The sequence below is a fragment of the Mycothermus thermophilus genome (genome assembly GCF_041956435.1).
Source record: "Mycothermus thermophilus strain CBS 625.91 unplaced genomic scaffold VTJ04scaffold_7, whole genome shotgun sequence".
NCBI lineage: Eukaryota > Fungi > Ascomycota > Sordariomycetes > Sordariales > Chaetomiaceae > Mycothermus > Mycothermus thermophilus.
In genome coordinates this window covers 1692535-1705850 of record NW_027191433.1, presented here as the reverse complement: position 1 = coordinate 1705850, position 13316 = coordinate 1692535, and the positions used below count along the sequence as shown (strand labels likewise).

Here is a 13316-nt window from a genome sequence, read left to right as displayed (position 1 = left end):
CAGCTCTGGAGAGAGAACTCGGGATTGAATGCACATTGGGGTTGTTGAGACGGAGGTGGGGGACTCCGGTCGTCATTCCTCTATCGGGCCTCCCATGCATGCAATGTGTAAGACGTGTATTTCCTTCCTCATTTGGAAGGGCTGATGGGTCTCACAGACTCACAATCTTACAATGCAGTTGTCACCAAGACTGAACTTATTAAATGAAAAAGAAAACAAAAAAAGGAAAAAAAAATAGAAAAGAAAAAGAAAAAAGAAAGAAGTCTCAACATCATCCCACAGTGGTCATCATGGTTTCATTTTGGACAATCCAGCATGAAGAATAGAGCGTCGCAACTATGTGCGGTCTCAGTTCATTCCTCTGTCCTGTGACTTCCTACGTGCAAGCAAATGTGGCCTAAACTCTTCGCTCCTGCACGTCCTTGCGCCGGAATCAATATCTTGCCCGTCATACCAGGATTCTGTCTCGCCAGAGTAAGCTAGCGGCGACCAACCGTGTAAGCCCGGAATTTTGTGGTAAGCTCGTAGGCATCTTCCGGGAACCAGCAGTTGACGATGTCGCGCCGGAGGGTAGCCACTGTAACCCGGTACTCCTAGAGTTTCTAGAGAGTGAGTCGGTAAGAAGTGCCATAACATATCATCATTCAGATAGGTAGCTGACCTTCTCGAACTCCTCGGGGCTGTAGTCCTCGCTGCGCCTTGAGAACTTGAAGATGTGGTTGGCCAAGGGCGTCAGGATCTCCGGTCTGTCCGAGTGAACATTCACCATCCTTCGTCTTGGTTTGGTGACTTAAGAGACTTACACCATGCGACATTCGTATTCACGATTCTTTCCGATGCATCGGCCACATGCTTTCTTGCCAACTTTAGCTGCACACACCACATGTGTGCCTTCGAGAACTGTATCCAGACAGCCATCGCAAGCAGGCACTTGTTGCTCCACGTCGTAGTCGTAATCATAGTTATCCGAGTCCCAGTCGGCTGAGGCCCAGTCAGTGTCCTGTGTGTAAGGAGTGCCGCACCTCTCGGGCTCATCAGAAACGCACTGCGCTGAGACAGAGTTGGGCTTGGTGGAAGCAGGATTTGTCAAGGAAGAGTCGGGCTTGGAAGGGACCGGCTTTGTTGAGATAGGCTTCGACTCGTCGGCATCCGACTTCATTGCATCCAAGTCAGAGTCGTCAGAGACCGACTGAACCGACACAGGCTTGGGCTTGACCGGCAAAACCTTGGATCCATTGGAAACCTGCTTTGTGGTAGCAGACGCGATCGAAACCTCGGAACTAGAGCAGTGTCAGGTATTCTGTCCTCAGATTCGGCTGATAGACCTGAGGCAACTTACTCGGAATCCATCTCGACTGAATTACGAGAAGCCCGAGGTTTTCGATAACGCTTCTTGTTCTTGGCTGCCTTTTCCTTCTTCTTTCTGGCCTTCTTGATGCCCGGATTAGCCGGAATAGCGGGAGTAATCTTGGGAGGCATGTTGACTTGGTGTTGGAGTCGCGGGTTGTTGTCAGAGAGAGGAGGTGGAAAGGGAAGAGGATGGAAATGGGGAGAGGGAAAAGAAGGAAACGGTTCAAAGGCCGAAAAGGCAAAGCTCAGAAGGTAAAAAAGAGAAAGGTAAACGATGGGTTGAATTGAGGAAAATAAGAATTCCGCCTCGGGACTGGATGTTGGGGCGATAAATTGCTGCATTTTCAAGAGAGAAACTTACACGGTGGCTCTGGATTCTTCATGAGAGTCTCGAAGAAGTCGAGGGTTCTTCGAGATATCTCAATCATCAATCAATTTACACACAACTCGGGCTCCCATTAAGACCAAGTCCATTGCCCTGAGGTTATCCCCATCTCCGTTCTGTGCTGCTTACGGTTCAGCCCTGACACTCGAGGCTGAGAGGAAGAAACCCCGTTCCAGTCATATTCTAACCGCATGATGCTGCGGATCGCAACTAGGACCGGAAAAGCCACCAACAATCAACCCATTTCTTTGTCCCTGGCGGGCGTAACAGGGACACGAGGACAACGTAGTGTAGCCCTTGGTCATTCCGTTTAGTGGAGCTGTCTGCGCCGGGTCCTTATGTTCTCTCCGGTGGCAAGATAGAACAACAAGGCGTGCCGGTCCTCCTGGGATGGAGCAATCTAGATAGATGTGTGTCAGCAGCGTTCCAAAAAGAGTGTCAAGTAACTCTCACACAAGGAGACAAGGCACTACCTTCTTTGGACTGAGGAGGTGACTGTAGAGGCAGTAATTGACCCGGTGCTGACGGAGGAACGTCTTGGATTCCTTGGCCATGACGGCCGGCCTAATAAATGGCTGTCAGGACTCTGTATCGCTTCTCAACGTGTTCGACAAACAAGATGGCTTACACTGGGCAGCACTCGTTCTCAAAACCGAGATTGATGCACCGCTCGCATGCTGCTTGGCCAGGAACAGCCTTGCATGCTCCAGACCACTCATACTTGAGCGCGGACCTGAGGCATTCGGTGCAAACCGGGTCCTTCTCGTTGTCGAAGTTGGCCCAGGTGGCCAAGACCTTTTCCGAATGTGCCTCGAACTCCTCGTCTGTTATCAGCGTCGGTGGAGTATCTCGGTGTCCATGCTTGAGTTTCGTCGAGCCGAAGGGACCGGCCCTTGGGGTCTCTTGTTGTCCATGGCTTATTGCTTTGGTCGACTCCGAGGGACCAACCGCTGGAGTTTCCTGTTCGCGGGGACTGACTTCGGTTGACCCCGAGCGACTGAGCGGCGGCGAAAGCCCAGTCGGTTCGCTCAAGTCAGATATGGGTTTAGTTCTGACGACGCCAGCAAGAAATTAGGTCCCGACCTTTTGAGGTTGCGACGAAAGCAATAATACTCACTTTACTGGCTCTTCCGAGCTCTTGCTCTCGGAAATCCGCTTGATCGATTCTTTGAGCCTGTTGGCCCTTTTGACCGATTTCTGGGCCGCCGTCCCACCGACGTAAGGCCTCGGAGGTGGCATTGTGAGCAGGATTTTGTCGCTTTTGTTGACGAAATGTTAAAGGGAAGTGGGAGGAGGGGAACAGAGGAATTTCTGTCCGGGCCCGGCCTAGATCCTCGTTCCTTGACTTCATCTCCGCGACGTTTACGCCCCCGCCATTATGCCTGACAGGCAACGATCAGGGGATGGTATCATCTTCGCCGAGACATCGTGGCCATCATCGCGGGGGTCGTCGCGGAGGTCGTCGCGGAGGTTGTCGCGGCAGGCAACAATCAAGGGCTGGTGTTGTCTTCGCTGGCCATCGAAGAGGACCTCGTAGTGGATGTGGTCGTCAAGGCGGAGGCGGTTATCGCGGTGGAGCATGGTATGCCCGCCTCTGAATCACGACTTTCTTTGCGATACTGAGCCCTTCGCAATAGTAGCTTTTCACAGCAGTAATGCTTTTGAGATGGCAAGCTTCACACAAGGAAGAACACAACCCCTGTACTGATAAAGTCCTGTCTTAGAAGTACCTGACGGTGAATAGTGGCTGTGACTCCTTCCTTAATGCTCACCCTACTACTACGAACACTTAGGGACAGCGCGGGCTAATAGTCTAACCTGGTTGCACATTCTGCTCTGGTTACCCAGACAGCGTTTCTCACAGGATCTCGAAAGTACAGGTCATCGTCAGGTCCCCCAGGAAGGAATGACCCTATGCCTCTTCTTTTGTCTTATATAACCTCTCGTTAGCCTTCCATAACACTGTTCCACCAGCAACCCATATTCTCTCTTTGATCAAATAAATACTGCTCTTGGTCTTTCATACGTTTCTGGACAACCACTGGCGTTAACAAGGTAAGCTTGGCTTGGACTATTTTGTCGTTCCGAAGCTTACAAGGAATCGTGCCGACCCCTGCCATGAATTACTCCATAGGTATTAACTCTTCTGCACTGCGTCAAGGTTGAAGTCGTGGAGACATTGAGCCTTTGAATCACGGGGACGGACGAGGCACACGGCATCAACATCAGCGTGGAGATGTTACCCTCTCTAATATTCCTGCCCAAAGCCTTGAAACCTTGGACCTCCCTACCAATAATAACCATGGCCAGCACAGACTATTCCGGCGCCGAGTTGATCGTGCTCAGCGCCGTACTTAAGGACTCCTTCCGTGTTAAGTGTTCTTCTTTCCCTTCATTTTTCTTTGTCTTACTCTTTCTTCTCTTTTACATTTTGTCGATGAGGAGAGAAGGGGGAGTCGACGGTTCCTCGACATTGTTCTCCTCAATGGTCTTGCTTGGTCTTGATCTTAGCTTCGTCGGCCTGGGTCTCGAGAATGATGTCGGTCATCTCGGTCATCTGGAAGTTTTTGTCCTGCTTCTTGGACTTCTTGTCCTTCTGTTTCTTATTCTTTCTTTTCTTTTCGGTTTCGACCTTTTCTTTTTCTTTTCTTTCTTTTCTTTCTTTTTTGTTCCCAATTCTAACTATGTAATGGATCATACGACTGAGACAACGCCAACTACTGTGGCCAAGTATATCTAGTTTCAAGTCATGTGCCTGCGAGGCTGAAGTCAGTGTGCCGGCTAATATGCTGCTCTGCCCCATGAGGCTGATCAGGGCTACGAGATGCCTAAAGTTGGCACGGCGGTTAATATACCTCCGACAAACAGTTCTGAGGTATTCCGAGTTGCCATTTGCCCGCCTATAAACAATGCGACAACGGAACGGAGCGGACCATATCCGTGGAATGTGGCTCATCTGGAGACCTGGAAAATGATGGGCATTGTAAGTGGGAGTTCGTGATGAATGCCAGGTCTCTCACGCATCCGACTGGTAGCTGGCTCAAGCAGCATCACTCCCCAAGAACTTGGCGGCTTTGCTTGGTATCACAGGTTCATATGGATTGCCTCCAACACAAGCTGTCTTCCCGGAACTTGTCCCACGCTATGATACCAGCCAAGAGAGTGAGGCTCTGTGCCAAGTTGTCGATCCTCGCCTTGTTTCAACCGCCTCCAAAATTTCACTGCCGTCAGGGTTTGACACCCTCAATCCCTGTTCCGAACACGGCACAGCTCTCTCCCAAGTACCATGCCGCTCGTCTTCGAGAATCCCTCCTTTAGCCGGCGCCCATAGGTACGTACCGCGTCTGGTATCCCGCGGGACCCAGCCGCGTGGGTGCGGGTCTGGCAACTTAGCAGCCGCCAGTCCACCCGCTGGGGTATGGGGCGGGTAGAAAGGGGGTCATCCACTAGCGCTGCAATAGGAGAGGTTGAGGTAAAGGATACCCCAAAGGGTTGGGGATCTGAGCCTTCAGTTTGTTATGCCAAACAGGGACCTCGCGTGTTTGTTGAGATCTATAATTATGTGGCGATATGCCGCGCTCATGGGACGCGGGCTGCGGTTAAACCACCCCGGAATCTGGGGAACGCCAGGGATGTTGGGCTCAGGGGAGAAAGGGTAAACATCGTGGTATCTCCGTTCCTTTTATGCCTGGTTAGGGCTGGAGTCAAACGGCCCGTCAGGGACAATTTCTTTACGTGCGGTTTGCCATGACGGGAATACAGTGCCAGCACCATGTCCGGCCTCCATAGATCTACGCCGGACAGGGAGGTAGTGAACGGGCGGCAGAGGTAGCTGATGCTCTTCCTCATAATGGTCTGTCTGTCTTCCTCGCTTCCTGGGAGAACGATGACGGGGTTTCCGAACTTTGTCTCCCTAGAGAGGTGCTGGATAATTTGGGTGAGACAACAACCGGTGTCATCTCGGGGTAGACGGGCCTGGGGAAATACTCCTGGCGCTCTCGAGTCAACCCAAACCAGGACATCTGGATTCTCTGCCTTCCTGCAGCCCCGATGTTTTTCCCTCTAAATGCTCCTCCTCCTCCTCCTCGCCCTTCCCAGCCTCCCAGGTCTGGGAGCCGCCCAACAAGCAGGCACAGTCACTACAGAAAGACACCCCAAACTAGCCTGGAAGCACTGCATCTCTCCCGGCACGTGTTTGACTCTCGAAGGTGAACTCACGATCGACTCGAACTGGCGCTGGACCTACGACAGGGAAACCTACGACGACTGTTACAGCCCCTCCAGTGGTTGGAATTCTGCCGTTTGCACGGATGGCCGGGGCTGTGCGGACCGTTGCGCCCTGGATGGGGTGGATAACTATGCAGAGAGATTTGGGGTCTTTACCTGCAGAGACTCGGTGATGCTCGAGTTTACGAACGCAGGGGATGAGGGTGTGTTTACCTCCCGTCACCAGATGGAAACGACGCTGACCACCAAAGCCGTCAACATCGGATCCCGCATGTACCTGATGGCCACTCCGACCAAGTACCAGACATTCAGCCTCCTTGGCAACGAGCTTACGTTTGACGTCGACACTTCCAGACTCGGGTATGTGACGAGCAGGCACAGTTACCGGTCCAGGGCTGACAAACGGCCCAACAGGTGCGAGATGAACGGGGCTCTCTACTTTGTGGCCATGGACGAGGACGGTGGCATGGCAAAGTACCCGGGCAACAAAGCCGGGGCCAAGTATGGCACAGGGTATTGCGATGCTCGGTGTCCGCGGGGGGCCAGGTTTGTCAATGGCGAGGCCAATCTCGGCAGTCAAGGTGTCAGGACGGGCCGGGATGGCTCGTGCTGCGCCGAGATAGATGTCTGGTACGTCCGTCTGCGTGCCATGTTGGATCTTCGCTGTAGTTGGCATCCAGTTCTGACCGGTTACCAGGCATGGAAATGTCGTTTCGACCACATTCTCCGCACAGTCATGTCGAACCAGCGGCCAGGGCACATGCGAAGGCAATGATGGGTGCAACACTGCCATCAAGGGCTGCGATGAAAATGCCATCACGTTCCGGAGCAGCCTCTACGGCCCTAGCCGGGGGCACATCATCGACTCGACGCGCAGGCTGACGGTCGTGACTCGGTTCGTGCCGGGTCCCAACAATACCCTGGCCGAGATCCAGCGGGTGTATGTCCAAGACGGACTGGGTGTTTCCGAGATCGTTGCCGAACAATCTAATCCCAAGCAACTTGGCAACACGCTCTCCCAGCCTATGGTGTTGGCCATGGCGGTGTGGGATGACTACCATGCGAATGTGCTCTGGCGAGACTCGGCAGCGACAGGACTGGTAGATGGTGAATGCGAAATGACGGCGGGAGCGCCGAGTGAGATTGAGCTGGAGGATCATATCGGAGGTGGGAATTATGTTGTTTTTTGTGGGTATACCCCTCCGAACTTGTGAGGGAGATTTGCTGACTGATCGCGGTAGCCAATATCAGGTTTGGGCCGATAGGATCGACGCTGAGACTGACGTAGATGGATTGGATGAGGACATCCTTAATTTTGGTGTCGAAGTGTTTGGAAAGCAAGAACAGAAAGGAAAGAGAAAAAAACCAGACAGCATGGCCGGTCCAAGCAGCTGTCCGACTAACATTCCATCAGAGCCCTGTACCCATACCACAATGAAACCGGTATATCTGGAAAGGTGTACGCAGTCTGGAATTGTGTAAGGTCCATGTAACTGAGCTGGTCGGCTCGGACATTGTCTCGCAGTCGTGTTTTCCGTCCCCGCCCGGCATTTGGTGGGTCCCGGAAGGCCCGCGGCTGGATCCACTGCGATCGGACGGCGGGGGCGGAACGGGACCCATTCGTGTCCCTTGCAGCTGCCCCACTTTCAATCACTCTGACCGCGTCCGCGTCCCCTTGTACATACAAACGCGTCTTCCATCTTCCCCTCCATTCCCGCCATTGCATGGGAACGAACAGCCTTTGGCCTCTTCGCCCAAGACAAAGACTACAGGTTCATTGACCCTTTCTTTCAATTCGACACCCGGATATTCATTACCTCCATTCCAACCCCCTAACCCGCTCTCCCCCAGCCCACTATGCCGATCCTTCTGCAAAACGCCCACCGGGCCAGACAGACCCCAAGCCGCTCCCGGGCGGAACGCCCCTCCGGGGCTCCTCTGGAGCTGCCAACCTACGAACCGCCCATGCATCCCATGGACGAAAAGACCAAAAAGGCCATCGCAGACCTCACTCGCAATTCCCGGACAGACAGCTCGCGGCAGCACTATGAAAAACACCTCGAAAGCTCCAAGAAGTACCTTACCGCCGTGATCGCCGAGATCAACGAAACCCTTGCTGCCAGGAGAAACACCCTGGCCAATCTGACCAAGAAGCGCCAGGAGCGCGGCGAACAAGAACCCGACGAGCCCGAACTTTCTTACCAAGAATACTTTGCCGAGCTTGAGACCAGCGTCGCTGAGCTGACCGACGCCTCTGAGGAGGCTATGCGCAAGGTTATCGACTACCATGCCGAGCTCCAGGATTTGCCCGAGGTGTTGAAGAAGGTGGTCGAGGGCGTGGAGGCGCAACCGCAACAACAGCCGGCGCAGGGGCCATCGAGGCCGAGGAAAGAGAGGGCCCCACGTCGGCGGGTGGTGGGTGATGATGATGACGATGACGAGGCCGAAGAAGAGGACGTCGAGGATGAGGAAGACGACAACGCCGAGCAGCAAGCAAACGCCCCGCCCATGAAGAACATCAAGGAGCTTCTGGAGACGGCCCGCAAGGAAAAGGCCGACGAGTACGCAACCTTGACCGCGCTCCAGCGGTATGCACAAAACAACGATTACATCTTATTCAAGAGGATGTGGCATGAAGCCCTGCACCACGATGACGGCGTTCCGCTGCCTGATCCGTCAACCTGGTTCGACGAGCACGGCAGGCCCAACAAAGACGCCGCGGCCACCGCCGGGGACGACGATTTGATCATTGAGCGCGAGATCATCGACCTCAAATGCCCGCTGTCGCTGCAGACCATGAAGGAGCCGTACAGCAACCACAAGTGCAAGCACACGTTTGAGAAGTCGGCCATCATCGAGTTTATCAGGCAGAGCGGGGGGAAAGCGAAGTGCCCTGTTTGCACCAAGGTATGGACACTTCTGCTTACGACCGTGTTTTCATCTCGCATACTAACACATCACAGGAACTCCGGGTTGTAGATCTCTACCTCGATGAGGTGATACTTCGCAAAATCCAGCGGGCACAGCAGCTGGCAGAGAAGGAGGGCGGCATTGACGACACATCTGATATTGAGCCTGAGGAAGACGACGACGAATCTAGCATTCTCATCGGGAAAGCTAGGAACATTAAAAAGGAAAGAGAAGATGGTCGACGAAGGATGGAGGAAATTCCCTAAAACGATGAATAAAGCCTCCCCAGACAACACAAGCAGACAAAAAAAAGCAAAGCTGACTGTTAATAACGTATTCATGATGGCCGATCCACTCCCCAAAGGACGCTGTCCAAAACGTGTTTTCTCGCCGTCCACCGAACGTGGAACCTATCGGCTCATGCCGTAGCTGTCTTTTACAGACAACCATCACAACCACGCTCGGGGTATTGGCTTCCACCCCCCACTCAACTGTCACGAGCCCCATCACGAATCCTCGCGATTTGATGTCCGTGATTCAACCCCCTTTTATTAACCACAACCTCCCAACGTTCAAAAAAGAAAGACTCATCACACAACCGCCAACCTACCTTTTTACCATCCCCCATCCTGCCTGCCGACGATCAAATCCCCAGCCCGAGCGGGACATGGTGGTGATACCCCCCATGTTGGTGATGGTGATGATGATGATACCCTGCCGCAGCCTGGATGCCAGGCAAGGAAAGCGAAGTCCCGCCCGCCTCGGGAGAGGTCGGGGGTGATCCGCCGCCGCCGCCACCACCGCCGCCACTGCCGGCAAGCAGGTCGCGGAAGTGGGATCGATAGCTTCCGGCTCCTCCTGGTCCGCCACCACCGGAGTTCCAACCGGGGATGGAGTGGTGGTGATGATGGTGGTGATGGTTCTGTGCTGGGCTGGAGAAGATGCCGCTGAAGTGGTGGGTGAGAGGGAACTCGTGATTGTTCCCGCCTCCGGGGCCGGGACTGATGATGGGGCTGGGAGACGGGGTGGTGGGGGTGTAGGGGAAGTCGGTTTTGGCGAGGGTGAGTGTGCTAGGAAGTTGGTTAATTCATGGCTACCTAAGTGCTGCTGGATTGGCTTGAGACAGGAGCAAGGGGAGGCCTGAGTCTACCTGCGAGTGTAGCTGTTCCCAGCCATAGCCAACGTCGGCGAGCTGATGCTTCCCGGCGACGTAGTCAATCCCAAATGCGGCGGCGTGGGCAGGCTATTCGGCGGTGCGAGGATGGACAGAACGCTACCACCCGCGCTGCTGCTGTTGCTCGGGTGGTAGGAGACGTGTTTGCCCTCGCGGCCGTCTTGGTGCTGAGCCTGCTCCTGCAGGCGCAGATACGGCTTCACGTCCACCTCGTCGTCTTCTGCGTCCGAACAGCCGCTGCTGCTGCTGTTGCTGTGCCGGCCTGGCGAGTGGTAGACGTCCAGGGCGCTGTTGTGACGCATCAGGGCGTGGTCGTGCTCGTGGTCGTGCTCGTACTTTTCCACGTCGACGACATCCGAGTCGGAGCACCGCCGGAGCAGGCTCATGGTGCGCAGCCGGCGGCGGCGAGAGTATTTGTGGATGCCCCAACGGTCGAAGCGGGAGCGGTATGCTCGGGTGCTGTTGGAGAGGGGAGGTTAGATATGGTGGGTATAATAGTACGCACGGGTGGGAGGGTTCGTGAGTCTTGGACGGTGGGAGGGGCTGTGTATAGTGGATATGATGGTGCTCTTTTTCTGGGGTTTGCTCCCTCGTTCGCTGGCTTGTTGGGTTGTTCTCTCTTCCAGCAACCCAACGTCCGAGGGAACGGCGGAATCACGGTTCACACGTACGACGCCCTGAAGCCATATCTCTGCAGCATAACACGCTGGACCTCGCGCAGCGGTTTGTTAAGATGCTTGTACTCGGCGACAATGATATCGCGGTACTTGTCCCATTGTTTGGTCATGATGTTCAGAGTGAAACGTAACGAGAGCGAGAGAAACGTATTTTGATTGAGAAATGAACGTAGAACTTATTTCGAGAAACAACGTATGGGGCAGAGCCCGAGAGGAAAACGTAGAACGTAGATAGTAACGATGATAACGTATAAGACAGCGGTCGCGCAGAGAGCCCGAAGGCTAACGAGGAACTGTTTGAAGTTCTAAGGCCAATGCGCCAAGGCAATTGAGACCGAGCAAGTAAACGTAAGGGTCAACGTAAGGGGTGATTGGGTTGTAGAGGACGAAGGATGAGGAGGCAAGTAGCAGGCCTGATCATCGCTACAACACCAACACACCGAGGAAACGAGAAGCAAGACGGTGGATTCTCCATCATGATATACCCACGAGTCCTCCATCCTCAAGGCTACCTGCGATGTGTATACAAAGTATGGAGGCGCCAGCACCAAACCCAACGACCCGATTTCAAGCCTCGTCCGAAGGCATGTACACCCACCGGCGATCTGCCATGGTACGCCCGGCATCGCTGCGCTGGCGTTCCTCCTCAGGACCCGCGGGCAAGGCGACCAACCACATGAGGCTAACCCTATGGGTCGCATCCAGAACCGAGGACACGGAAAAGCTGGCAGCCCGAGATGTCGGCTTGCAGATGGCGTCGTCATTGAATGGACAGAGCTACCCTTGCAAGTCATGTCGGGGCTGTAGACACCAACTCCGCCAAGGTGTCCTCATGTCTGAACTGAAGGACTCGATGAAGTGAGAGTTACACACGCTCATTCTCCCAGCCAGACCGGCACGGGCGGCAACAAGAAAAAAAAAGAACAGTGAGCTGGGAATAGTCGATGCGAGCGGCACTTGAAACGGGTGTGATGAACAGCCATCCTCAGCCACGATTTTGTTCCGAGGCGTCAGACAAGGCTGTGTTCCGGGGCGAGAGCAAGGCGTTCGATCTGGTTGTATTTATCTGCTGTACCGAAGACCGAAGACTTGAGCCTCGATGGACCTAATTTCACTTTCCGATTGCAATGTAGGTCATGTCTGCACACTCGGCTTAGCTTAGCTCTCCCGGTATCGGGAACCAACATCAGGTCAGGTACCTAGTATCATCCTTCTGAGAGGCTTTTCTTTGATTCATCGAACTCCTCATCCCCGCGAAAATGCCTCCCCTTTTTTTCTCCAAGCCAAGTCTCCCCCACCAAATCCCACCTACTACGTGGATTTTACACTACACCCCCCCTTCCACCGCCCAACACGGCAGCTGGTCACGCCCCAAGCCTCAGCGCTCCCATCCACGAGCTCCGAGGTCGAACTCTCAATGGCCCAGCAAGGCGCAGGAAGCACAGGACCTACATCACCTCCCACCTCCCCCTCTTCCGAGATCCGCAGCAGACCGGTTTCATCTCATTCGGGCGCTTTGGTGAACAGGCTGACCACGTGTTAGAGCGCCCTGCCCGTGTGCATGCAGAGCAGGGCTGTTGTCGGTTGTCGGCTTCTTGGAAGGATGGATTTTGGAGGGTGAGGAAGAGGACGAAGGGCATTGTCAGGAGGTAGTCGACCCAGCCCTCCTCTTCACTACAAGTATTCCGTGCAGCCTGGTTGTTTCGTTGATGGCATCCATAGGTATGGGACAACTGGATCGCAGCCTCAGAACCAGCCTCGAAACAAGCCTCGCCATCCCTTTCCCCCCTCCCCGACCGGGCACAACACCCGGAAATTTGGACTGCACAAGACCAAGAGAGGCATAGGAGGTTCTAGACGATGCGTTTGGATCTGATATTGCTGCATTCCAAATTCGACCGAGGTTACATTTTCCGGGGGTGGTGGGGGATGGCGCTGCGGCTGCTTCTGCACAAGAGCCTGCGACAGGATGTTTGAGGCACTGACATGTATGAACACACATACACTAACGCGCGGACACGGCATCCAAGATGGGGGAACGTGGGGTAGTTCCGCTAGGTAGGGGACATGGAAGCCCAACGGCGATCAATTTCCCCAAGATCGACGGTTACCTTGCCCGAACGAATACCAGGTACTTCTGAGAGGTGGGCAAAGGTCTCTCCTCTCTGCTTCCGCCACCCTCCATTGCCAACTGGACAACACCCCCGGGTCGCTTCAAACCAGACCAGGCTCGCAACCTCCCTCCATGACAGTTCATGGTGGTCAGAACTCAGCCCGATGAACACTACCAAATGGGATATACGAAGGACAACAGACAAGGCATGTAGTCCGCGGCCGAGCCCAACATGAAGTATGTCCGTCCATATGTCAGGAAAAATAGGAATGTAGGTCTCGATGGTCAGGCCAAGGCCGGCCATCGGCCGCGGCCTCGCAGCGATTCGCCTTCTGCTTTGCCCAGTCGTTGCCCACAGCCTTCTCTCCTTCCCCGCTCTACCTCCGCGCGCTCAACCCGCGCCCCGCGCCCAGCTGCGCTGGCTCCGACGCGGGCGTCACGTCAGGAGAATTAGATATCCGCGGATGACGTTGTCAACGT

The 13316-nt window shown here is 54.5% G+C and overlaps 6 protein-coding genes across 6 annotated transcripts; 2 read left to right on the top strand and 4 right to left on the bottom strand.

The window, feature by feature from the left end:
• Positions 1-479: 479 nt before the first annotated feature.
• On the bottom strand, positions 480-1479 carry VTJ04DRAFT_10181 (uncharacterized protein; the record flags this gene model as incomplete). The annotated part of the gene is made up of 4 exons (XM_069357893.1): positions 480-593; positions 662-746; positions 804-1280; positions 1340-1479. 4 exons carry the CDS (start codon positions 1477-1479, stop codon positions 480-482), a joined length of 816 nt encoding a protein of 271 aa, XP_069214916.1.
• Positions 1480-2045: 566 nt separating this feature from the next.
• VTJ04DRAFT_10180 (uncharacterized protein) lies at positions 2046-2974 on the bottom strand (the record flags this gene model as incomplete). The annotated part of the gene is made up of 4 exons (XM_069357892.1): positions 2046-2135; positions 2209-2299; positions 2364-2786; positions 2853-2974. The coding sequence occupies 4 exons, from the start codon at positions 2972-2974 to the stop codon at positions 2046-2048; spliced, it is 726 nt and encodes a 241-aa protein (XP_069214915.1).
• Positions 2975-3097: 123 nt separating this feature from the next.
• VTJ04DRAFT_10179 (uncharacterized protein) lies at positions 3098-4292 on the bottom strand (the record flags this gene model as incomplete). Its single annotated transcript, XM_069357890.1, has 2 exons — positions 3098-3329; positions 4231-4292. The coding sequence occupies 2 exons, from the start codon at positions 4290-4292 to the stop codon at positions 3098-3100; spliced, it is 294 nt and encodes a 97-aa protein (XP_069214914.1).
• A 1509-nt stretch (positions 4293-5801) lies between these two features.
• Positions 5802-7250, top strand: VTJ04DRAFT_10178 (uncharacterized protein; the record flags this gene model as incomplete). The annotated part of the gene is made up of 5 exons (XM_069357889.1): positions 5802-6165; positions 6214-6322; positions 6377-6592; positions 6660-7150; positions 7204-7250. The coding sequence occupies 5 exons, from the start codon at positions 5802-5804 to the stop codon at positions 7248-7250; spliced, it is 1227 nt and encodes a 408-aa protein (XP_069214913.1).
• A 569-nt stretch (positions 7251-7819) lies between these two features.
• VTJ04DRAFT_10177 (uncharacterized protein) lies at positions 7820-9138 on the top strand (the record flags this gene model as incomplete). The annotated part of the gene is made up of 2 exons (XM_069357888.1): positions 7820-8869; positions 8926-9138. The coding sequence occupies 2 exons, from the start codon at positions 7820-7822 to the stop codon at positions 9136-9138; spliced, it is 1263 nt and encodes a 420-aa protein (XP_069214912.1).
• Positions 9139-9515: 377 nt separating this feature from the next.
• VTJ04DRAFT_10176 (uncharacterized protein) lies at positions 9516-10833 on the bottom strand (the record flags this gene model as incomplete). The annotated part of the gene is made up of 3 exons (XM_069357887.1): positions 9516-9942; positions 10023-10505; positions 10718-10833. 3 exons carry the CDS (start codon positions 10831-10833, stop codon positions 9516-9518), a joined length of 1026 nt encoding a protein of 341 aa, XP_069214911.1.
• Positions 10834-13316: the final 2483 nt, after the last annotated feature.